General features: G+C 46.6%; 3 protein-coding genes across 3 annotated transcripts; all 3 read left to right on the top strand.

The window, feature by feature from the left end:
• Window positions 1-919: 919 nt before the first annotated feature.
• On the top strand, window positions 920-3,949 carry LOC128137052 (G2/mitotic-specific cyclin-B1-like). The gene is made up of 7 exons (XM_052777656.1): window positions 920-1,173; window positions 1,305-1,487; window positions 1,876-2,034; window positions 2,390-2,626; window positions 3,031-3,168; window positions 3,453-3,563; window positions 3,845-3,949. The coding sequence occupies exons 1-7, from the start codon at window positions 925-927 to the stop codon at window positions 3,947-3,949; spliced, it is 1,182 nt and encodes a 393-aa protein (XP_052633616.1). The 5' UTR covers window positions 920-924.
• A 751-nt stretch (window positions 3,950-4,700) lies between these two features.
• LOC128136683 (centromere protein H-like) lies at window positions 4,701-13,368 on the top strand. The gene is made up of 10 exons (XM_052776619.1): window positions 4,701-4,743; window positions 5,536-5,941; window positions 6,093-6,148; window positions 6,833-6,881; window positions 7,787-7,861; window positions 8,537-8,593; window positions 9,491-9,554; window positions 9,854-9,905; window positions 11,074-11,237; window positions 12,790-13,368. Exons 1-10 carry the CDS (start codon window positions 4,701-4,703, stop codon window positions 12,880-12,882), a joined length of 1,059 nt encoding a protein of 352 aa, XP_052632579.1. The 3' UTR covers window positions 12,883-13,368.
• A 540-nt stretch (window positions 13,369-13,908) lies between these two features.
• On the top strand, window positions 13,909-19,317 carry LOC128137625 (alpha-ketoglutarate dehydrogenase component 4-like). The gene is made up of 4 exons (XM_052778736.1): window positions 13,909-14,017; window positions 14,828-14,891; window positions 17,743-17,945; window positions 19,224-19,317. The coding sequence occupies exons 1-4, from the start codon at window positions 13,991-13,993 to the stop codon at window positions 19,239-19,241; spliced, it is 312 nt and encodes a 103-aa protein (XP_052634696.1). The 5' UTR covers window positions 13,909-13,990; the 3' UTR covers window positions 19,242-19,317.
• Window positions 19,318-24,411: the final 5,094 nt, after the last annotated feature.

Genomic DNA, 24,411 nt, shown 5'->3' with positions numbered 1-24,411 from the left:
GTGTTTAAACCCTCGGCGGTGGCACTGAGCTCTGTACTTGGCTTGCTGCTGCTACTGCGGCGGCATGTCGTTCAAGGTACGGACGGGACGGGACTGGGGAGCAGAGCGGAGCGGGGCTTCACGCCGCGGGTTTGGGCATCGCTGCTCGCCCTCATACGGGGCGGTGGGGGAAGCGGCTGTGAGGCCCTACGGCGTCCTGCTCCCCAGTTCCCTTCCCCTCTGCCCAAAAACCATCCAGCTTCGCGGGCGGAAAGGTCTGCGGCGGGGCAGACATCGTGACCTCTCCCACTCACTCCAGTTTCTCCCTGGTGGGGGGGATGGTGATGCGTGTGCACAATTCTCCTGGGGCACCCTTTCCGTTCCCCCCGGCTCCCCTTCAGTACTCAGGTCGGGGCGGGGGGGGGCAGCCGTGCAACCCCCCAGGTCCGCATCTATAACCCTCCAGCGCTGGGGCTATGTAGCCGTGCAACCCCCTGCCCCGGGCCCTCTTCTCCAGGCCACCGCTTTGGGGCATGGGGCGAGTGCCTGCAACACCCCCCGGCCCCTCTTCTCCAGACTGCTGCTTTCAGGTGAGGGGTGAATGCCTGCAACCCACTCCCAGCCCCTCTTCTCCAGGCCACCACTTTCGGGTGACGGGCAAGTGCCTGCAACACCCCCCAGTCCCTCTTCTCCAGGCCACTGCTTTTGGGAGAGGGGCGAGTGCCTGCAACCCCCGCCACCAGCTCTCCTCCTCTAACTCTCCAGTTTCGGGGCTGCAGCTGTGCATTCCCACCTGCGCCCCCCGCCCCCAAAGTCACCACTCGTGGGGTGCAGCAGCAGGCCCAGTGCCCCCCCTGTCATGCTGCTGCTGACCGCCCTCCCCTCTCCCCACAGCACACCCATGGGGCCATCCATACAGTGGCGAAGAGCAGACGGATTCCTGTCATGAAACGCAGGTCAGTGATGGTGGCTCCCAAGCTGGGGCTTTGTACCCGCATCGCCCTGGGAGACATCGGCAACTGCACCTCTGAGCCAAAGACACAGGCTGCCGCCAAAGTGATGGTCCTGGGCTGCAGGTGGATGCGGGCCATCAGGTCCTTTCTCATGATCTCCCTGGGGAAGATGGCTACCAGGAGGACCATGCTGGGGGCCACCACCAGGCAGGTGCTGCCACCAGCCCTGAAGCCCTCCCAGGTATGGCCCGCCGCCTCCTCCCCAGCACTGCGGGGCTGCTGGATGCAGCTCACCCCACAGGAGCCCTCACTTGGCCTGGGCTGAGCTCTGGAAGGAGGTGCTACCCACACTGATCCCAAATTTCCTTGTAGTTGGCGCCTCAGTCTCCAACCCCCATGGAGGTATCTGAATGTTCCCCATCAGACGATGCGCTATGTCAGGCTTTTTCTGATGTCTTGCTTGATATGGAAGACGTAGATGCGGAAGATGCTTCTGACCCAAGCCTCTGCAGCAGCTATGTGAAGGACATCTACAAGTATCTGAGACAGCTTGAGGTTAGTAGGAGTAGGTCAGAAGTGCAAGGGGCATCTGCTGACACTGACAGTGAACCTGTCATAGGCATGGCTTGCAGCTGGTATTCACTTTCACCTATTGATTTTCCTGAGGCACTAATAAGTCATCCCTTAACTTTAAAAGACAAGATTAAACTGAGCTGATAACATAAACAGATGCTGGTTGTTAGACCAAACAACTAGTAGTACTAGTATCATGCTCTTTCTAGCCCATCTCTAGTAAACAAAGAAACCTGGTGCCCTATGGCCTACACCTATGGGCTATGCATGTACTGAACTCCTTGATAAGCCTTAAGATGCAACAGAGGCTAGGCATTACAAATCCTTCAGCTAAGTGACGAGATCTAATAACTGTATTCCTTCCACACAGCAAAAAAACCCAGTCAGACCCAAATACCTGGATGGCCAGAAAATCAATGGGTACATGCGTGCCGTGCTAATGGACTGGCTTGTGCAAGTACAGTTAAAATTCAGACTCCAGCAGGAGACCTTGTTCCTGGCAGTTGCTCTCACTGATCGCTTCCTGCAGGTGAGTGTCTCTTGCCCAGTGTCAGGCAATGCTTCTACCCTAAGCTAATGCATAACGAGCACTGATCAGTAACACCCTATGTGGGCATTTGATGTTGAATTGTGTGCACCACATAACCCTCTTAGCTATGAACAGTGACTTGATATATCAAAACTGCTTATGCCTCTCCCCGATTTGATCTCAAAGCCTTCTAAATACCCCTGCAGATACCAATAGAGGTAACAGATGATGTACAGTTATTCCGTATATGCCAGTATGATCATCCTGCTGTAGAACAAACTTCACACTGGCTACCTTTAAAAGCTGTGTTCTGAGCAAAGTCATTCAGATAAATCTCTACTGCTTCTTACTACAGGACAATCTTGTTTCCAAGAAGATGTTGCAGCTGGTTGGTACTACGGCTATGTTCATTGCCAGCAAATACGAAGAGATACTTCCCCCGCATATTGGAGACTTTACCTATATAACTGCTGACACTTATACAAAGCTACAAATCCGCCAGATGGAGGTGAAGATCCTGCAAGCCCTGGACTTTGGTCTGAGCCTCCCTCTCCCTCCGCACTTCCTAAGAAGGATTTCAAAGGTTTCAGAGGTAATGCTGGGAAAATGCGTTACTGTAAGCAACACCTGGAAAAGTCAATACTCTACTGTGGCAGCTTGTTAAAATGGTTCAAAACCTTAGAGTACTGCAACCGTTGGCAACTGAGCCTGGTTGAGACCTGTCTCTTGTGTGTTTGTCTGCTTGTGGTCACATGAGCCTAACCCACCCAAAACCAGAGTTAAAATGTGTGCCTGCTACTGCAGGTGACTGCTAGCCTGCCATTGAAAGGAGTGTTCCTAGACTATGAGCAGCCTGTGATTAAGTTACTTGGATTTCAAGCCTATAGCTCCGAAAATGTTCGCTAAGGGAGTATTTCTTTCTGCTTGACTAAACAAAGGCTTGACAGGATGTTCTTGCCTTGGAGATAGCCAATACTTAACTCTGATTTCCTGCAGATGAACTTCCAACAGCACTGTCTGGCTAAGTACCTGATGGAGTTGTCCATTTTGGACTATGATATGGTTCACCTCCTTCCATCCAAGACTGCAGCCGCTGCCTGCTGTTTGGCTCTGCAACTCACTGGATGTGAGTGGGTAAGTCATGCTTGTCAGACCACCTCCTAGTTTGGAATTTGGTGTGCCTGTGCACCAGCTTAAAAGGCCACCCTGGGCCAGGTGCATGCCTTCTGCTTCCTTCACGGTATCTCAGCATGTCGTCTCCCTGTGGCCCATTACAAGGGCACAGCAGTAGAGCAGTAACTGTTAACCCTCCCCTGTGAGACAGGAGACTGCAATTGCCCAAGCCCAACAGAAGACAAAGAACCCAGTGTACTCAGATTGTTCTAGTAGGCTTGTCTAAAGACTTACCTTCGTTTCAGACACCAACTCTGCAATCCTGCATGTCTTACACTGAAAGCGACCTTCTCCCAGTTATGCGGCATATAGCAAAGAACGTAATCCTTGTGAATAAGGGTGTTACCATGCAGATGGTAAGCAGCATCTCACAGGGCAGTCGGGGAGTATGTGTGGTTAAGTGTCAATATGTGGTGCTTTGAAGCTGGCTTAGCTGAGCCACTGCTGTCAGGCTTGGATCAGACTGGCTCACTTCAGCTGAAGATCTCAATCTTGCCCAAGTGGCATGAGCCAGCTGTGAACTGGTGGTGTGTGCTAGGGTGGGCTATGGGCTTGGCTTGACCATCAAGCCTCAATTGAGCTGGAATAGTGTAGGTTTATGAACAGGATAAACTTAATAACACTTATCTCTCTGCAGGCAATCAGGGACAAATATGCCAGCAGCACCAATGGCAACATAAGCACCACTGGACAGCTGAACTCTTCTTGCTTGTGGGATCTAGCTCAGCCTCTGATTAAGTAGCAAATCGTATCTGATATCAAGCAGAATAATGACTCTCTGCTATTGTGTATATAATGTACCTTATTTGTGTGTTTCAGCCTTTTAATAAAGTATTTCCACTTTGTGTTCTGTGGGGTAGCACAGATGACTTCCTACAGTGGAGGTGTCTGGCAGGGGGGGGCTAGCCCAGCTGGACTGGCTGATCCCCCATCTAGGGCTATAGGCACCTGCTGATGTAGTGGCAGAGACAGCATCTGCCAGGTTAGCCAAATTGGAGTGCAGCTCTATTTAACTTAGTATTTATTTTTTATAGGATATTTTTGTTAGTAGCTGTTGTGGTTTAAGCCCAGCTGGTAAGCCACTCGCTCACCAATCCCCCCTGACCCCCATCCCTGGCCATGGTGGGAGGAGGAGAAAATATAAAGGCAGGCTTGTGGGTCGAGATAAGGATCAGGAGGGATCACTCACCACTTATGGTCACAGGCAAAAGTCAGGCTCAACTTGGGGAAGAAACAAAATCCATTTAATTTACTACACATCAAAACAAGGATATTAGGAAGTAAAACCAAACTTTAGAACACCTTCCCCCCACCCCTGCCTCCTTCCCGGCTCAACTTCTCTCCCTCCTCCCCCACAGCAGTGCAGAGGATGGGGTCAGCTTGCCACACGTCTCTGCTGCTCCTTCCTCCTCAGGGGGAGGACTCCTCACTCATCCCCTGCTCCACCGTGGGGTCCCTCCCATGGGATACGGTCCTTCACGAACATCTCCAACATGGGTCCTTTCCACAGGCTGCAGATCCTCACAAACTTCACTGGTGTGGGTCCTTTCAAGGGGCTGCAGTTCCTCCTGAACTTCCCTGGCGTGGGTCCTTTCTGCAGGCCAATCTTCAGGCACAGACTGCTCCAGCGCGGGCTTTCCCACAGAGTCACGGCCATCTTGGGGGGCATCCCCCTGCTCCGTCGTGGGGTCCTCCCCGGGCTGCAGGTGGGCATCTGCTCCCCTGCTCCCCTCCATGGGCTGGGGGGGACAGCCTGCCGTCTCACCACGGGCTGCAGGGGCATCCCCTCCTCCCCCGCTCCTCCGCCCCCTCCCTCTTCACTGACCTCGCTGTCTGCAGAGGTGTTCCTCTCACATCCCACTCCCCTCTCTGCTGCAGGTTCCCCTTCTTAAATCTGTTCCCCCAGAGGCGCTACCACCGTCGCTGGTGGGCTCAGCCTTGGCCAGAGGCGGGCCCGACTTGGAGCCGGGGAAGCTTCTAGCAGCTTCTCACAGGAGCCAGCCCTGTGGCCCCCTGCCCCACTACCAAAAAAAGCCCCGTGCTGCAGGAACCCGTAACAGTAACTTGTGACTAGTCAGCTCTGCCTCTAGGAGAACACCACTGAGAGAGCTGTATCTGCCTTCACTTGGCAGCAATAACTTTTTTGTCGACCACTTCCCCCGTGGGTTTGTTTTTTTTAAATCTCTGTTACAAGTATTTAACTGTACTTCTCCTTCCCTTCTGTTATTTATCTGAAAAACACCCAGGAGAAGGGACTGCCTCCCTCCCTTCTTGCGCCTGCCACAGGTGAAGGGGCTTTTTACGGGAAGGGCCTGTGTGGGCAATAAGCTCCGCAACCACCACATGCCCTTCTGACGACCGCGGGCAGCCTGGGTCAGACACGGGGCGCTTGTTCGGGCCGGGGTGCCACCGTCCGTGTGCCCGCCCCGCCCCTGGCGGCGGGGCGCGCCCGTCCCCCCCTGGCGGCCGAGCGCCGAAACGCCGATGGGGAAGAAGAGGCGCGGGATTGGCTGGAGCGCCGCCGCACCAGGCAGAAACAACCGCTGGCCGCGCTGCCGAGGGCCGCGCGCGGGATTTTTGAAGAAGAGGCCATGGAGCCGATGCAGTGGGAGCCGGGCGCGGCCGACGTGGACACCGAGGCGGAGGCGGACACAGACACGGACACGGAGGTGGACGCGGACGCGGCGGTGGCGGCCGAGCCCGAGAGGAAGGCGGACGTCCTCATGCTGCTCCGGTCAGTGCCGGCGGGGGGGGGCCGGGGAGTCGGCGGCGGCGAGCTAGGCCGCGGTGGGGTGGGCGTGAGGGGCGGCGGCTGCGGCCGGGCCCCCGCAGCGCCCGCCGTGCGGGGCCTGACCGGTGTCGCTTTGCTTCTGCTCCTGCTCCAGGCTGAGGGACCAGATCAAGCAGCAGCTCGCGGAGTACAGCACGGCGGTTCATGCCCGTAAGCTTCTCCCTGCTCTGACTCCCCCCGACCACCCCCGGCGCTTCCTCTTAATGTGATGTTACAGTAATACAGCATGTGGCGTGGCTGATAGGTGTATTCTTAAAAACTATTTATCAAAAGCGCTCCTCATAGTAGTGAAATACTTTTCTTGGCTGAGCATCTTACTGCATTTTCTAGACGGCTCTTGGAGACCTGTTTGCATACTTACAAAACTGCCTCGTGACTGTTGCCAGCTGCCCTTTCTCCTCTTGGGTTTTCGCTTTAGACCCAGGACTCTGACACGTGATGGTGGTTTTCAGGAATCTGAGTACTGGGGATGAAGTCGTACCAAAAGTCCGCCAAAGTGTTTGGCAGCAATACTGATGTAAAGTGTTTCTTCTTGTTTCCGTTATTTACGCCTTCTTCCACTGAACCAGGCAGCTGCATATATAGAGCAATGCTGTGAGCCAGCTCTGGCATGTCTAAAACATGCTAATGGAAATATTTTAAAGCCTAATTATTTCTCTGCTGCAGCTGATCGACAGTGTAGTCTCACTAACAGTGGAAGAGATGATAAGGCGTGGAGGTAGGAATAAGAAATACCTTGTTAGTATAGCCATCAAACTGCTAATCCTTTATGCTCTGTAGATAGTATTTAAAAGTCTTTGTTGTGCTTTTTTTAGTGACGTTCTTTCTTTGCAGGTCAAGTAATTTGCTGCGATTACGTCAAGAACCAAAACAAAATCAAGAAGTATGTCATTGCGTAACTTCAAGCTTTTTATGTATTTTAAAGTAAAGAGGAGAAGGGTTAAGAACTGAGCTTGGACGTTCTCTTCTAGTTATTCCTTCTTAGTAAATCTCTGGATTAACGATCAGTACTTTGTAGGAGTCCAGTGAAAATAAAGGAAACGAAGAGAATCATAGAACAGTTTGAGTTGGAAGGGACCTTAAACATCATCTAGTTCCACCCCCCCTGCCATGGGCAGGGACACCTTCCACTAGACCAGGTTGCTCAAAGCCTCAACCAACCTGGTCTTGAACACTTCCAGGGAGGGGGCATCCACAACTTCTCTGGGTGACCTGTTCCCATGCCTCACCACCCTCACAGTGAAGAATTTCTTATGTGTAATCTAAATCTACCCTCATTCAGTTTAAAGCCATGACCCCTTGTCCTATCACTATGTGCCTTTGTAAAAAGTCCCTCTGCAGCTTTCCTGTAGGCCCCCTTTAGGTACTGGAAGGCTGCTATAAGGCCTCCTTGGAGCCTTCTCTTCAGGCTGAACAAGCCCAACTCTCTTAGCCTGTCTTCACAGGAGAGGTGTTTCATTCCTCTGATCATCTTCGTGGCCCTCCTCTGGACTTGCTCCAACAGGTCCATCTTCTATATGGGGAAGAAATATTTTACTCAGTCTCCTAATGTAGTTCTGTATCTGATGTGTCTTCTAAACTTGCAGTCTTTCTTGTGATGGCTAGAATTCACTGATATAGTTCCACATGCTAAAATACTCTTGGCCTTAATAATTTGTGGTTTATAAGAAAAATTCTTGCTTTAGACATGTAGAGAGCCAGTTAAAAGTGTGACATTGCTTTTAAGTTTTTGTTATCTTCACATTGTTTGGGGTTGTGGTGTTTTTGTTTTGTTTTTTTTCCCTTCAGGGACACAGAAGATTGGGAAAGACGTCTGGAGGAAGTAACCATCTCTTTACAGAACAAGACGTTAGCCTTGCAAAGGTAGAATTTTCTTCTTGTTTATTTGGAGGTTTTCTGTTTGTTTATGTGTGCGCACGTACGTGCACATATACATTATTCTGATTAAAATAGGATTTCAAAGTGGTATGGTGTGTGTTACAAACATGAGAGATTTTAGTACCATCTAACCAGTAAGAATGCAGATGGAGATACTGTAGAGAACAAAAAAAATTACAAGTTGAAATGTGTAAATCCAAAGTTTCCTGCAAAATTGTGAAAGTCTGACTGTATAAATCAGAAAACGTATTTCTTGGCAGTATTTTGCCAATGCATATGAAAAGGTGGAAGTTTGATAGGTGTTATACATCTCCTGTGTTACATGGCAGTTCATTTGAATTCCCACCTTTGCCCAGCTTCCTTTCTGCAGACTCTGGGATTAATGGTGTCCGAGCATGTTTGGCAAGAAAGGAAGGAGTTGTCACTCTCACAAATAATCACTGGTACGCCTTTCTTGTCCTGAGAGTTATGCCCCCTTATTTAAGAAGTGTGATATTTAAAAGGTACTGAGTATTTTATACATATAATCCCAATGTGAAAGTGGACATACATACATACATGGAACCTTGGAAATACCTCTTCTGTTACTTAGCTAAATCTGCTTCTCTCAGTTTCTTACCAGTTCTTATCAGTTATATGTTTCTTCCCCACACTATGCAGGATCCAACTTACGTTTGCCCTGAGAAACAAAATGAAGCAAAATGATGATGACTCACGGTAAGGTGTTCTTGGGTAAAGAATGGCTAGAAAGGAATGGACTTTACACAGTTTAATGTGACATGTTTCTACATTACTTCATTGTACCTTGTTTAAAAGCAAGCTTCCTGCTTCTAGTTTTGACTGAATGATATACTGTCCACCTTCTGGCTAGAGTCAGCATGATCAGACCTCTTATACCTAGGGTGGATTTACACTGGGGCTCTGAATTAACCAACCTTTGGTTAAAGAGATCATAATTTTTGATTGACTATTGAGAACTGTTTGTAGTTAAGAGTTTTTTGTCTTTAATGCATGAGTTACCTGCATTTATAATAGCTGAGCACATATTACAGGCTTGTAACAGAGCCTTGCCTCTGCTTTGCTGCCTTCATTAATTAATCATGTAGGAGCTTAATGTCTTTGAAAAAGAACTGAAAGTTTCAAAGATGTTTAAAATTAGCTTTTAATTTCCTGCCCAATATTAATGGGTGTGTGCATGTGAAGTGTTATATGAGAAATTTAATTTCTGCCAGAAATACAGCCGAAAACATTGCATCTCCATGATGTCCCTGCCATGAGCCAGAATTCAGGAGCTTCAGTTCTTAGCCATTCTCAGGTGGCAAGGCTTCCTTGATGCCTTCCAGGCTCTGTGATTTGAAATGTTAAACAGACTTAACTGAAACATTACGGAAACTGAGAGGGAAGTAAGGAGACTCTTTGGCCCCCACAACAATACTTGGTATTAGGAAGGGTGCAGTGTGTCAAAAAAAAAAAAAAAAAAAAAGGTATACTTTATTTTGGTGTTAGGGGAAATGGGGATTTTTTTCATTTAATACAAATAACCTTGATTAAAATATTTATGCTGGTGACTCATATTAGTGGTCTTAAAGTATGCAACTGTGTTTTCTTCCTTAGACTGATCACGGAAACTGTGAAACGCATAGTAACGCTCAGCCAGAGAATAATTAAATGTCAGCAGGTAAGTGGCAGTTGTAGCTTCTGTTGCAGTCGTGCAGGTCTACCAACCTTAACGTGAGCAGGAGTACAATTTGAAAGTAACAGGATCACACAAGTCATTTGAAGCTAAATGTGTGGCCCAAAGGGTGAGGTTTCTACTAATAGTAAAATTACCAAAATGATTACTGAAAGTGAGTATGTAAGAAAGTCTGCTTCTAGAGCCGCCCTTAACTGCTTTTGTGGATTGAATTAGCATCTTTCAATATTTTTTGGAGCCAAGAGTCTAGGAGATACTTTTTTTTTTTTCTTTCTTTCTTTCAGCAAGCACGTGAGAAGGAGCAGAAATTGATTGACATTAGAAGGAAAAGACTCAGTAAGTGTTAGCTGTATTGACTTTGTTTTATATTTGAATGTACAGTTCATTTTTTAAAGTCCTTGTAGCAATATTAATTTACATCTGAAGTAACTGCAAAACTCTCAACACAGTTATAAAACTTCTGAAAAGAGTAGGAAGTACTGTAAAAATGAGCTGGTGTGTTGTCTACTTGAGCATGAGACTGACGTGTTAGAATGAGAGATGCAAGAAACTCAGAGAGTGTGTGGTGGTGGTTTATTATTTAGTGGAAGCTCCCCAGAAAATTACACATCATTAGTAATTTAATAAGTCCTACAACACCTAAAGGATTTTATTTTTTGTCAGACTGTACCTTTATGAAATGTTTGCAGAATAGGGGAGGGGATTTACTTACAAAGAACTCTTGTAATAGTATATATGTTGGTATTCAGTAAGCTTGTTAAGAGTGGATCAAATTTAGATGTGAAGTCAATCTTCAGAACTTAATAAGGTAAATACGTTTTTTGAATGCTCCTAATGTCATATGACCAGGTTTGCCAACAGTTTTAACTGGTTTTTGTTTCATGCATAGGAAGTGGTGTATATGTTGACAGTAATGAACACAGACAATGAAATACCTGCCTTCATAGGAAAATGAACATCCCTAATATCTTCGGAAATAAAGGAAGAAATGCTCTGTCAGCATTCTTTCAATGTATAAACTGTCCCTAACTGACCTTATTCAGTCTAGTTTTTAGCCTGGTTTCCTATAAAAAACTAGTAATATTCACTGGTGTTGTCCATATGTCCCTTGTATGACTTCAGAATTTGGTTTCAATCAAATTTGAAAAAGGGGAAAGGGTCTTAAACACCACTGACTATACAAGTTGTGACAACTGAAGACAGGGTGTAGGACAGATGTTCAAATTACGGTCCGTGTCTGATGGAAATGCAAAGAGCATACAAAGTACTTTCTGTTTTGCTAGCAGCCAGGGATCAATGAGCTTTGACACCAGGTAGCCACAGCACGTGTTGTCTCTCGTGTGAAAGAATTATCTTGAGGTGTGTTGGAGGGAAGGGACAGAGTGTGAAGTTAGGGTTATTGCAGTGGAAGTGCCTTAGATGCCTCTGAGGAAAAAAGCATATCTTTAGTTCTATGGCTCACCTAACTACTTCTTAACACTTCATTTTCCTGATAATGGAACAGCACTAAAAACAGCTGGAAGGGAGAAACTACTGCAAGTTCATACCGTGATGAAAAAACAGAAGGAGGAACAAGCAAGGGTGAACATGATCGAAACACTGGAGGTGATACGTAATAAGTTGGAAAAAGAGATACAGATGACTACAGTAATTAAAAATGTATTTCAGGTAATGTGTTGTAGGTTTTAGTAGCAAGTTTGCGGTTTTGCATTACAGTCAAGATAACATAGTGTATGGTAAATGTAACTTCAAACAAAATTGTGTTTTCTAAAATCTTTAAGTAACTAGGGTGATGGAAAAACTGCTGTATGAAAGGAAAACTTTAGTGCTTTAAAAGCTAAAAGCATGAAATCATCACAAACTTCTTTGGAATAATTATTTACAGAGTTTAGAGATGGTCTGTCTATCTTTATTCCTTTGTTCCCTTAAAGGTACAAAAATAATCCATTTTCTCAGAGAATATCTGTCACAGAAGTGGCTGTCTTTCCTTATGCTGTCACCCTACACCCCTCCAGATCAGTTTCCCCATCTTATGGTTAGGAAAAATAAGTAGGTCTTAATCCCGTGATACCAGCAAGCCAGACTGCTGCTCTCAGTCTGCCCCTTCCGACCACATGCGCTTCTCTGTTTGCATCGCCCACTGCAGCCTTGTGAAAGCCTTGGCCTGCAGCCATGGCCAGTCTCGAAATACTTTCAGTGGTGTAGCCTTCAACCTTTTGGTTACCCACATATCAGAGGCTGCTGACGAGTGTGTATCCATGGAGCTGGCTGGCAGGTCATGTGGAGTGTGGAGTCATGCAAAGTGAGGAAGAAAACCTCATGATTTGGGGTGGGTGGAAGGGCCTCCTGCAGCATCCTCTGCTCCAAGGGGCTCAAGTAAAGCTCACATACGCTGTGCTGCAGTCTGGTACTCTGCGTCTCACTGTGTGACTTGTCCTGGCTTCCTTCACCTGGGTCCACAGATCAGTGGCTTAAGTAGAAAGATGGGAGGCACAGTGAATGGTAAATTGCAATTGCAGTACTCTTGAGTTTATCTGCAAATGGGTTATGAAATCCCGTTCAGTGCACACTAAGTTTATTTAAAAAATATAGGCTGGGGAAAAGAGAGAACATATTGGACAGCTTCAGGTAGAACACAGGATATAACCATGTCGTGAATTTGAATGATCGGAGAATTTCAAGGACAGAAAGTGAGCCACCGGTTTTCATATTACCTGTTATGTCTACTACTAGTTTGCATTAGTAACAATGTTATATCTCAAATTGAGAACGAGAAATTAAACATTTTAGTGGGTTTTAGATTAGATTCCTAGAATTATCTTCTGGTTTTGTATTCCTGAAATCTTCTGAGCTGTGAGTAGAGCAAATCTTCTTTGGTTAAATTTAGTAATTCCCATTTTCAATCCAGATTGGCAGGGTGAGAACATTAACTGTGTTATCTTGTGTTTGAGGCAAACTTTATTCCATGTGTTTAAAAAACAAAAAAAATATCCTCTAGGAAATTCAAAGCACTGCTTTTGCGGGTTTTTTGCCTATGTATTGACAATAGGATCTAAAACAATACTTCCCTTCCTCCTCTTTCCCTTCATCCCGCCTACTTCAAACACTGCTGTGAATTTCAAGGGCTTCTAAATTAAAAAATGGGCAGCTTTTGAGAGGTTTTACTAGGAATAATCCTTTTTAAGGGCTTTTTTTAACCAATAATCTTTCCTTCTTACAGAGTATCATAATTGCAAGCAGAGTTAACTGGGCAGAAGATCCATCTTTGAAGGCAATTGTTCTACAGCTTGAAGATGATGTCTATTTGCTGTGATTCAGGAGAGATACTGTTTAATCTTATATAGTGTATGTAATCAATGGACTAAACTTGATTGCTTTCATAATGCATATTAATCTCACTTTAGGAATTTGAAAATGTAACCTTTCTGGTAGTTGTTGTTCTCTCAAGAGACTCAGAACGTGGCCATGCAACTCTTTGAAGTGAAATTTAATTCTTGGCACACAATGAATGTTTGAACAGGTAGCGTAGCTGGTGAAACTACCTGAAGAGCCGCTTTGTAGCTGTCCTGTCCCAGGTGCTCATCTCCCTCTGCAAGGCAGCAGAAACACAAGAAGAATAATCCATATATCCACACAAGCTTTTTTGTAAAATTTGGCTTAAACCAAGGCCCTGTCATGTCTGTCCTCACTCCCTGGGCACCAGCAGTCTGCAGAGCTCAGACAAGATCCAGGACCCTGCTCTGCCCCTGGTGGAAAGCTCAGACTGGAAAAGTTAGTTAAGTCACTCTTTGGTGTTTTTTTTTTTTAAGCTTTTTTATTAAAGTATTATGTATAACTTTAAACAGCGAAAAGTTTGTAGTTCTTGATTGTAACAGCCACTTGTGACTGTGCTATATGCTGATTAGTGAAGCAGAGCATCCAGCTGTAGACGCAATCTGTAGGTGCCGTCCCACGTAGCAAAATATGACACCACTAGGGAAAATGCACGTGAAGTGGAAGCATTGAGTTCATGCCATTGAATACTCAGCTAAGCAGTATTCTAAATATGGTTTTGCATTGACAATTGTGTTTTCAGTTTTTTGCCTGAAGAAACTCGTTCATGTTTTTATGCGTGTAATGTGTTAAAATATTTTTACTTTTGGCTTGGCACGTGATTATTAGCTTTAAAAAGGTGGATGGCAGGTCTCTTGATGGAATGAAAATAAAACAGGCTATCTTGAAGCGGGTTTTGTTGCCGTTGGTTGTTTTCCTTTTAAGGCGCCGCCCCTCAGGTTTGCCGTAGTCGGTTTTTGACACAGCCCTGCGCCGGGCCACGCCCCCCTGTGGGCGGTGCCGCGCCCTGTGGGCGTGGCCCGGCGCTGCCCCTCAGGCGCGGGTGGCGGGGCGCGGCGCGGCGGCGGGGGGTCACCACGGGCAGTAAGATGGCGGCCGCCACTAGGGTCGTTCAGGTAACGGCGGGGGGCGGACGGCCCGGGGAGGGGGTGGCTGGGGCCGGGAGCCCGGCTGGGGCGGCGGGCCTCGCCTCGCGTGCTGCCGCCCAGGCCTGAGGCGGCCGGGGCCTGAGGCGCCGCTGGGGGGGCCGGTGTCCTTGGCGCGGAGGGAGGAGGCGCGCGGTAGGGCCCGCCCGGTGTCGCCGGTCATTTGATGCCGGTGGCCTGGTTCTCTAGTACCAAAGGATGCTACAGGGCAGCCCGCACCCATCGGTGGGCTGTTCAAGAGGGGAGGGGGCTAGCCGGCAGCTCCTTTCTAAGCCATCCCTCTTCAAGGTGAAGGCGAGACGTGGGGTCTTCTTCAAAAGACGCGCTTGAAAAATAAGCAGTGTGGCTTCGACTCCCAAGCTTTATAATTTACAGTCTTGTCTTACCGGACCTCGTCAGTCCCATCCAGCCAGCTGAACAAACACGTACCGGCAGAGCACAGCTCGCCGTTCTTGTGCTGAAACTTTATAATTGTGTTTATGCCACTGCGGTAGCCGTTTCTGCGCACACACACGCTGACTGCTGTGAGAAAAGGAGGAGAACGCTTGTTCCTGCTCAGGACGTTAGGGTGGAGGACTGCCTTTAAGGGTGAAGTGTCTCTGCAGGTGAACATAGAATGTTAATAGGTAATAAGTTTATCAGAGCGGTGGTGCAGAAAGCAGTGGTATAGAAGTGGTTGTTTAATACGTTGTATGTTCCATTTTATTATTGCAAAGGTAATGTGTGTCTAGAAATATATTTTACTCTCCCTGTTTCTCCTGCTACCTTGCCTTGTTCTAGGTAGTCAAGCCACATACTCCGTTAATTAAGTTCCCGGACAGAAAAAGTAGTCCCAGACCTAAAAGTAAGTTATTTAATCTCTAGATACAACTTGTGCCGCCTTTCTTTGCATTAACTGTTTATATAAGAACCAGCACACAGTTTTTCTGCTTCAGCTACACGACTCAACTGATTTTGAGCAGGGTTTCTGAAACACAGTTGTTCTAGTTTGAAGGCAATGCTTTGACTCTTCAGACTCTATACAGCTGTGGGAATATACATAATACATGCATGGCTTTGTTTCTTGGTCAAGGCAGATTCACAAAGATTTCAAGTGTTGCTTTTCTACTCATATAAAGTCCCATTTTTCTGAATACTAATATTTGCTTGAAAGGATTGTGCCCAAGTCAGTTTGAAGCAGCTTTAGGCATTCGGTGGTACTTGCAGAAATGTTGCTGCATTTTCCTCGTCTCTTCTTTTTTTTTAGTTGGAGCGTGTGATGTCTGTGGTATTTAAAACCCAGATTATAGCTGGGAGAGCCATTCCACTGTACATTTTAAGAAGCGTTTCCTTGTGCTACTAGTTAAGGCTGAGAAAAAATCAATTTCATTGCAATCTTTGACATTAATTTTTATACCCATAGCTATGTTGATATTTAGAGGATTCCCAATATGCTTACATTTAGACACCAAAGTTATATGAGTGGTATGTTGATACTCCTTTTGAGTCAACAAAACATTTGAAACTAAAGTAGGAGACATCTTAAGAAGCTGTTATATTATTCTCACTTGTTTAGAAATCGTACTGTACCACATTATTTGCTGCAGCGTTATCTCGTTTGTGATTCAGCTTTAAGTTTAGTTTATCCATTAACATTACAAAGTATCTACAGAGCACATCAGTGCCACTTCTGACTTACCTGTGAACTCTTCAGGAACTATTTTCTGCAATAACTTTCTGTCAGAATTCTGTATGTTGTGTACCGTTCAGCCAAATGCACCACCTCTCATGCCAGTGCTTTCTCAAAGCCTTGAAAACATGTTACTTACCTCGTTTATCTCTGCATCAGAAGATTTTTGTGACTGTATCTTTTAAGCATGTTAGACTTTTCTACCTTAATGAGGTTCTGTCATGTCATTAGTAAATTGCAATCTACCTCATCTTGCTTGAATGCTGTAGCAGTAACTGTGTTTCACTGTGCCAGACTGTTGCTTCTACGTAGCCAAACAGAGCTCTGCAGATCAAGACTAAGCTTTGAGGGGTGTGGGTGCTTGAAAGGCTAGCCAAATTCTTTTACCATATTACTACTGCAACATGACGGGTCTCGAACAGGGAAGGGAAGAATGTAGTAGAGACTGTATCTGAGCTAAAGCAACAGCAGTATTAAGTCTGGTACTTTGGAGTCTTGACTTCTGATGTTTTTAATTGGCTAATGCATCTACTCCAACTACACTTCAGACTAAAACATACAGTAGAGGAAAATCCTTGGCAATCTCTAGACATTTTTGTGGTGTATGAAAAAAACCTGGAGAAACTTTTCACATAGAAGGTGTGTTATTTCTTGAAACAAAAATAGTTTGCTCGCCCTGTTCAGAATATGCTCCTTCCAATGGACTCTCTTCCTCTTCACTCTGCGTGGGACCTTCCATTGTTCCTGAACCACCTGATCAACTTGGGACTTTCAGATACAGTCTTCAGACTGAGAACATCTGAATATGCCTCTCAATGGTGGCGTGGTTTTTTTTTTTTACCAATAAGGTTTGATCACATTGCTGTAGGTGTTTGATGTCCCAATACTGCCATTGACTCAGACTCACTGTGGCCAAAACTGGCTCCTCTCCTTTGTCCTCATTGGTCTTGTTGGAGGCAGGAGGGAGAGAGGCAGGCAATGCTGTGGTATTTTAACTTCTCACATTCTTTGACTCATCCAGTCTTGATGCTGCTTATTTTACAATTATATAGTCCCTCTGTCCCAGACGTTAGATGTTTCATCTGTCTTGCTCGTTTTTCAGGAGCACTGAGAGGGACTTGCTGCGGAAGCATTCTGCTTTATCAGGTGTTTTAACCTTATGTAGAGAGGTCTGAGTGCTCATGAAGTAAACATACTGCTGTGAGACTTGGTCCTGGCTGGTGGGGTAATTGCATACTTCCAGTGTAAAATCAGCCATGGTGGGACAGACCTAAGGTTCAGAATGCTGACTTTGACAACACTGCCCTTTTGTCATCTCTTCTCCTGTCCTCAAACTCAAGGCGACTTCTCTAATGGGAATTCCTTAAGCCTACCTTCTGGGCCTCACGCATAAAGTACTTGATGCACTCCTTGGTCTCTGCATTTCATAAACATTGATTGCTGATGCCCGATATTTGGTGGTCATTTTGCACATCATTAACAAAATTTGATATGGTGCCATTTTGTAATATTAAAAATGGGTACAATACTGCATTGCATGTTGTGATATGTCATAGCTGTGAGCTTTATTGTTCTGTAAGCCTCTACCTCTTTTTCACTTGTCTGTCTTTACAGTCGCAGTACACAAAAAGCATCATCTCAGTGGATCTTAGTGATTTATCTTTGTTTATCTTTCTACATAATTGCCTACACACACACATTTATGGTACTTTATGCTTCTTCTGTAAGTACAGCTTCCCAGTGAAAAAGCCTTTGTTAGGTTATATGCCGATTTATCTTCTGTTTCCACATCAGTATTTCTGCCACTTAAACATGCTTTCTCTCATTGTCAGAATTTTTTCACTTTGCTCTTGATATATTTAAAAACAATAAAAGCAGGTTGTGAGAAGCAGAGTGTCTCAATTCTTTTAGGTATTTGTTATAATGAAGAAAATTGTCAATAACTGGTAACTTTTATTGCCTGCTCATTAATTAATTTTACAGTCTTGTTATATTTCTGTAAATGGTCTTGCAATGTGGGTTTCGGTACAGGAATCTCTACAAGCAAGTGTGCCGTCTCTCCATGCTTCAAAAGCACAGGACTCTGTAGGAGGCAGATCACCGGCCTTTCAAAGTATTTCACCTGTTAGTAGAGTACAAGGTACACCAGACACTTCTGAATTAGCAAGAACCTTACCTCAGAAATACAGAAGGAAACTTATGTCAGACGAAGAGATTGAATATATTCAAGTAAGTTTCATTGATTGGTGTGTATTGTCTGTATTTACCTAGCATTTAGCTTGTATTTCTACACCTTCTTCAAAGTTTCAGACATGGTATTACATTGCAGTTCTTGCTAAGTGTGTGCTCTGAGCTTTCACTGCTTTGATGCACTACACCCAAGCTACAAATTCTTAATACAGAGGGTGCCCAACCCTCACTAATTAGTAGCTTGTGGTATTGCTAAGTAGAGAGATACGGACTTAAAACAGACATGCAGATAGCTTGCGATAGTCATGGCCTATGTTAATCACCGTCACTACCTGTTTTGTAACAGCTGTTTAATGTGTAATTTGAATGCGCTGGACAGGAGCACGGGAGTCTGCTCTTAGATGAGCAAAGGCTATTACCAGGTGATTGAAGTCCAAAATACTTCTCAAACTAGTTTTTATAAGTTATTTATTAGTAAGCTAACTCTTGTATTTCTAGTAGTGGAAACATTTTATTAAACTTCATACAATTTTTTTCTGCAGTATTTGCAAATATGGTATTGTACATGAAAGGCAAGAAGAACCTGCTTTTGTTCTCAACAGTGTTCAGTCATAAACACTGATGCTTTAAAAGGGAGAATGCACAAAATATGAAGAACTCGTGAGATAGTTGTGACTTGAAATGAAAAGACGCTTGCATGGTTTTGTTAAATGATAAGGACACCTAACAGTGTAACCATGTTAGTAGAGGAAAGCAGTTTTCCTGTGTGTGTGTGGGTAGGGTACTATAATTAGAAATAAAATGAGTTATTACCCATAGTAATACCCTTCTTGACCTCTAGCATAAATTTTCTCACGGTGAGGTAAGTTGTAAAATAATTTTCTTGGGAAAATAATGAATTGTGAATACTTTCTGATTTCTCATAAAGATTGTCATAGCTCACCTTGGCTTTGTTTTTACTTTGCACTTTGGAATTTGGGCAGTGAAAATAATTCTAAAACCTGTGTTCGCTACTGCTGCGTTTGTCAGACCTTTCTGAAGTGAGTAAGAGTCAGGTTTCTTCAGAGTGGGAGAGTGGAAGCATCTGTAATTGTAGGTCGCAGGTGTTGATCTTTTCGTATTCTGCCCTGAAAAAAGTGGGAGCTGTTGCTGGTAGATGTTGATACCTGACACTGTGCATGTTCTTGTATGGATTAAAAATCAATGTATAAATCAGAAAATAGAAGTCTCTTAGTCTGTAAAAGTGCAAAAGAAGCTTTGATCTCCATTTCCCTTCCTTTAGTGGAATGTATTTAACTGTCTGCTTGTCTTTTACAGCGTGGAGGTCCAGAATAAGCACGGAAGAGAGTTTGTTGGCCACTGTTGAAGTATTGTGTTCACAATAAAGGCATTTCCTTAATATTAAAAACAATTGCATAGTAATAGCTTTAATAAAAACCCATATGAAGAGTGAGGTTGACACAACACGCTACATACGAGTTTGTGATTGAGAAGGATTTTCTGTTGATGGCTGACTAGCAGTTGAATAGATTTGATGTCCACCCACCCCATTAAAATATTTTTCTAATGAGCCGTTTGCAAACTTGACAATCTAACGGAGTCATTTTATTTTTCTACTTTAAAAGATTCGGGTGTCCCACGAGGAGCAATTTTGCGGGCGGGAAAGGGACACTGAAGCATTCTCTGAGACATGATGGAGGCTTTGTGGTTGCGACGCAGCCTCGGCCGGGCAGTTGCGTAGCAGCCTTTCTTCCCCGAATAGCCCATCTGAGGTCGGGAGCAAAAGAAAAACAGGTTCTTCTGGGATAACTTCGGTTGTCAGCTGTTTCAGCAGACAGCCCGTTGCCTCCGGTTGCAGGTAGGCGGCCACGGTACCCCTGATCTGAGCGCCGAGTTTGCAAGGGGCAGGGTAGCGCGTAGGCCTTCGCTACGCCCTCGGGCGTGTCAGAGGGAAGCGAGCCCCTGCGGCCAGAGGGCCCGCGCCGCGGGCAAGTACCGCCGCCGTTGGGGCCGCGCCGGGCAGCCCTCTCGGGCGCGGCGGAGACACCGCCCCGCCGCCCCCGCCCCGCCTCCCGCCGCCCCCGCCCCGCCTCCCGCCGCGGGCTGCGACGACGCCCGCCCTTTCCCCGCCCCCGCCCCCTTCGCACCGCCTACGCGTCCTTGGCAGTGGGGGGCGGGGCCTCAGGCGGCTGCGCGCGCAGGGGGCGGGGCGAGGGGCGCGGTGACGCCGGCGGTTGCCAGGGGCGGGGCTGGCTCGCGCGCCGGAAGCGGCGCGGGGCCCGGCGCGGGCCGTTTTTAAAGCCCCGTCGCCGGCCTCGCTGCTGCTGCCGCTGGTGCTGGTGCTGGTGCCGGTGCCGGTGCCGCTGCTGGTGCCGCTGCTGCTGCTGCTGCTGTCGCTGCCGCGCCAGCCGCCGCTGCCGCCCACACCCTCCCCCCTGCCAGCCATGGACGCGCGGGCGCGTGCCAAGCGCTACGAGAAGCTCGACTTCTTAGGAGAGGGGCAGGTGAGCGGCCGTTGGGGCGCGGGGGGGGGGGGGGGCGTGGAGGGAAGGCGGGGCGTGTGTGGGAGCCCCCTCGGCTTCCCCCCTGGCCCGCCGGGTGCGGGGGTCCCCTCTGAGAAGTACATCACTTAGAAAGTGGCAGAGGTCCTTTTTTGCATCAATTGCCCCAAGATCTCATTTAGTGGAAAAAATGAAAAAAATTATCCTCCCACATTTCTCTCAGCCTTTCTCTTCTGAGTTTCCCTTGGTCTCACTAGGTCGCAGCAACAATCAGGTTTATTGTTTCACAGGGACATTTCTTAGGCATGTGTTCTCCTTCTTACCATGTCACATTTGCATTGAGGAGTAACACAGATACCCTAGGACCACTGCTAACACTCCAACTACACTTTTTCCCCAGAGCTCCAACCTTTTAGATACTCTGATTTCACAACTCAAGTATTCAGGAGCATGCAATACAGGCTTTGCAAGGCTTCTCAAAAACAAACAAACAAACAAAAAAAAACCCACCTAAGCTTTATACACATTTAGAACTAAAAGAAACAATAGGTGTTCATACATGATTTTATGTCTTGATTTTCTCACCATTTCTCCATGTTTTGCAGGGTTTAAATAAGAGCCCTTTCAAACCCTATCCAAGAACCCCATATCTTCCTGCATATGACTTCTCTTTTCAATCATGAAGTCTCTGGGTTTGGGTCTAGTCTTCCTAAGACTTCAGTTTCTCTCTCCTTCTCCTGTCCCTGTAGACTCCAACTTTGCTCTAGTCAATAGTCATTTGTTTTCACCATTCCCTTGAACAATCCTAACCAGTTTCACCAGGTGTTTTTTCTTCTACAATTGTTTTACCTACCTGTCCCCTGTCTTTATAGCAGGGCAGCAGCCATCTATGTGTGCTCCACTTGAATATATGACCATCCACTTTTAACAGCCCTCACAATGACCCTGGCAGGGTCTAGTAATGCATATTTTCACAACTAGTGGAGACATTATATGTTTTCACACATAATAGAGTTCACATGCTGACACCAAGACACCTCTTGGCCAAACCAAATACCACTGCACAAGGCTGACAAGCCAGGGGTGGATTTCCAGTATGTCAAGATCACAGGCAGATCCACTTGCACGTAAGCTCATCTCCTAGGTACGCTTCTGTAGGTACAGGTGAGGCAGGACAGCCGGTGTAGCGGGATACGTGTCCTCCTGGCGGGCTCCTTTGAGCCAGGTGTCCTGCCAGGGTGCACAGCCTGGGCAGGGGTGCCCTTCCACCACTCCAGCCCAGGACACCCAGCACCACCACCAGCCAAGAGGTTGCCACCAGGCACGGCTGCTTGACATCCGTGTTGAGGAGGCGTTCGGTGATGGCCAGCTGAGTAAATTGGCAGGCCAGCGTCTGGGACAACACAAGGCTTGTGCATGCTGTCACCACCCAGGAGTCACAGGCGAGCCACTGCAGGGCGGCAGCCTGCCCCAGCATGCCGCATAGTCCCACCCTTAAAAAGTGCTGAGGATCCATGCCTGCATCCCCCGGTCTTCACAATGCTGTCATTTAATTCACACGTCTATTTTTTGTGCTTCTCCCAGTTTTGGTCCCAGAAAGCTCTCCCCTGTGTCTCTCTAGCCTTCTTCTCTTCCCCCCTCTGCACGAGTCTGACCCAGCAGGTTGATTCTCACCCTCTGCCCGCTCCCACAGCACTCGGTCTCCCTGCTCGGTTCCCGGGCCACCCACCCACCCACCCCTGCCGCTGGTTTGCTGTCCTCTCCCTTGTGCTGTTTGCCAACATCTCCATCTCCCGGACGCAGCGCACACGGCATGTAACTAAACATCTTTTTTTTTCCTGTCTCCAAACGTTATCGACATCTTCTGGTTGATCCATGGGCTTCAGGGAACTTCAGGCTGTGAACTGAGGGCTTTTGGACAGGAGGCAGGACCGGTGGATTAAGCTTTGAAGGGGTCTTCACAAGGCAGCTGAAATAGCAGAGCCGGCATTTCTTTTAATAGGTTTATGCTTGCCATGCAGAGCTCCCCACCTGCACTGGGAACAATTTGCAAATCTCCAAATAAAAAAAAAAAATCTTTGACTTCTGACCAGTGAAATTCTGTGTCCTGGTTTCAGCTGGGACAGAGTTAATTGTCTTCCTAGTAGCTGGTACAGTGCTATGATTTGAGTTCAGTATGCGAAGAATGTTGATAACACTGATGTTTTCAGTTGTTGCTAAGTAGTGTTCAGTCTGAAGGATTTTTCAGCTTCTCAAGCCCAGCCAGCTAGAAAGCTGGAGGGGCACAAGAAGTTGGCACAGGTCACAGCTACGGCAGCTGACCCAAACTGGCCAACAGGGTATTCCATACCATGTGACATCCCATCTAGTATATAAATTGGGGGGAGTGGGGGCGGGGGGAATCGGCACTCAGGGACTAACTGGGTGTCGATTGGCGGATGGTGAGCAACTGCACTGCGCATCATTTGTACATTCCAATCCTTTTATTATTGCTGTTGTCATTTTATTAGTGTTATCATTATCATTATTAGTTTCTTCTTTTCTGTTCTATTAAACCGTTCTTATCTCAACCCACGAGTTTTATTTCTTTTCCTGATTTTCTCCCCCATCCCACTGCGGGGGGGGGGGGGGGATGACTGAGTGGCTGCATGGTGCTTAGTTGCTGGCTGGGGTTAAACCACGACATTCTGAAATTTTCATTTGCCAGCAGCCATACTTCTCTGTGCTCCGACACCTCCACCTCTTCCCACTTAAAAGTTTACCCAAGCTCATTACTTCCAAGAAATCCCAACATGCAGCTGGCCATTGCTGAGACTCATTCAACACATGATGCTAGCAGAAGGGGACTTGAAATAGGCAAGGCCGGTATTTACAGTCCCCCTTCTTCTCACTTGTCCAGTCTCTCCTCTCTGAGACACTTGATCCATATCCCTTTCCCTGTGCCACCCCTCCCCAACTCCACCTCCCTTCAGATCAGTTGATTTCTGATTTCTTTGTCCTGCCTCAGTGCTGAACTAAGGACCAAAATCATGTGTTGGGATGTCCCTAAACCAGGGAGTTTGATACATGGCTAGAAGAAAGCTGCTATCTCACGATATGGGCATTTCCAACCTTCTGCCTCAATGTTGCCACTAGTTTCAGCTGGACATTTTAGTCCCCCATGCTCTTCTGTAGTATCTCCATGAACGGTTACACAGTTTGCATGTCATCCAGGATGTTGTTCCACTTTACCTGTGAGTGAAGCAATCTCTGTGCAGAGACCTTACTGGTACACTGGAGGTGGGGTGAAACCAGCTGGGTGTCAGGCACTTCACTGATAAATACTAAAACTCACCACTGTGGAAGATTTCCCAGCTTCGTGACCATTACCAGAAAATCCTGAGCAACCTAGCGCATGCATGAAGAACCAGCCATATAATAGCTTCACAAGCAAGATCAGGGTTGGGTAGAAGCATGGTCATGTTGATGCCGTCTCCAAGAAGTGGGGGCACGAACAGAGGGAGGCTGACTGTAAACACTGCCACAGGCAGGAGCACCAAGTATTGGTTATTCAAAGCAATGAAAGCTCTCAGGCAACTCACAAGGCACGATCCAAGGTTTCTGGCTCATTCACCAAATCACCAGGCTGCTGGTCTTAAACAAAGAATCTGATCCCAACAATCTGTGTAATTAGAAAATCATCTAGGAAATGAGGACCACACTATGCTTTTGTAGCGCAAGGAAAAAAGAAAAGATACTCGGTGAATGACGGGCAGCAATGGTCCTGAGGAAAAGCAAAAGACTGAATGTAGTTTTGGTGGAAGTACCTGGATGCTTGGAGCCGTCAGCAGGGAAATCCTCTCCTGCTGCTTGATCCTGAGAGTGGTCAGGACAAAAAGGCTTTGCACATAGTAATACAAAACAATACAAAATCGACAGGCTTGCATTAAAAAAAAAAAAAATTACAATTCCACAATTCGCCTCCCCTTCTAATGGAAAGAGGTTGCAATGCTTTACACGTCGAG

This window comes from Harpia harpyja, chromosome Z (genome assembly GCF_026419915.1).
Source record: "Harpia harpyja isolate bHarHar1 chromosome Z, bHarHar1 primary haplotype, whole genome shotgun sequence".
Taxonomy (NCBI): domain Eukaryota; kingdom Metazoa; phylum Chordata; class Aves; order Accipitriformes; family Accipitridae; genus Harpia; species Harpia harpyja.
This window is presented reverse-complemented; position numbering and strand designations above follow the sequence as displayed.

Excerpts from the sequence above, each read along its gene's own strand:
- LOC128137625 (XM_052778736.1), top strand. The coding sequence starts at position 13,991 with ATGGCGGCCGCCACTAGGGTCGTTCAG. Across the intron at positions 14,018-14,827 it reads CCGCCACTAGGGTCGTTCAG|GTAGTCAAGCCACATACTCC; the intron begins GTAACGGCGGGG and ends GCCTTGTTCTAG. Across the intron at positions 14,892-17,742 it reads AAGTAGTCCCAGACCTAAAA|TACAGGAATCTCTACAAGCA; the intron begins GTAAGTTATTTA and ends TGTGGGTTTCGG.
- LOC128137052 (XM_052777656.1), top strand. The coding sequence starts at position 925 with ATGAAACGCAGGTCAGTGATGGTGGCTCCCAAGCTGGGGCTTTGTACC. Across the intron at positions 1,174-1,304 it reads CAGCCCTGAAGCCCTCCCAG|TTGGCGCCTCAGTCTCCAAC; the intron begins GTATGGCCCGCC and ends ATTTCCTTGTAG. Across the intron at positions 3,169-3,452 it reads AACTCACTGGATGTGAGTGG|ACACCAACTCTGCAATCCTG; the intron begins GTAAGTCATGCT and ends CCTTCGTTTCAG.
- LOC128136683 (XM_052776619.1), top strand. The coding sequence starts at position 4,701 with ATGGGTCCTTTCCACAGGCTGCAGATCCTCACAAACTTCACTG. Across the intron at positions 9,555-9,853 it reads GAATAATTAAATGTCAGCAG|CAAGCACGTGAGAAGGAGCA; the intron begins GTAAGTGGCAGT and ends TCTTTCTTTCAG. Across the intron at positions 9,906-11,073 it reads CATTAGAAGGAAAAGACTCA|CACTAAAAACAGCTGGAAGG; the intron begins GTAAGTGTTAGC and ends ATAATGGAACAG.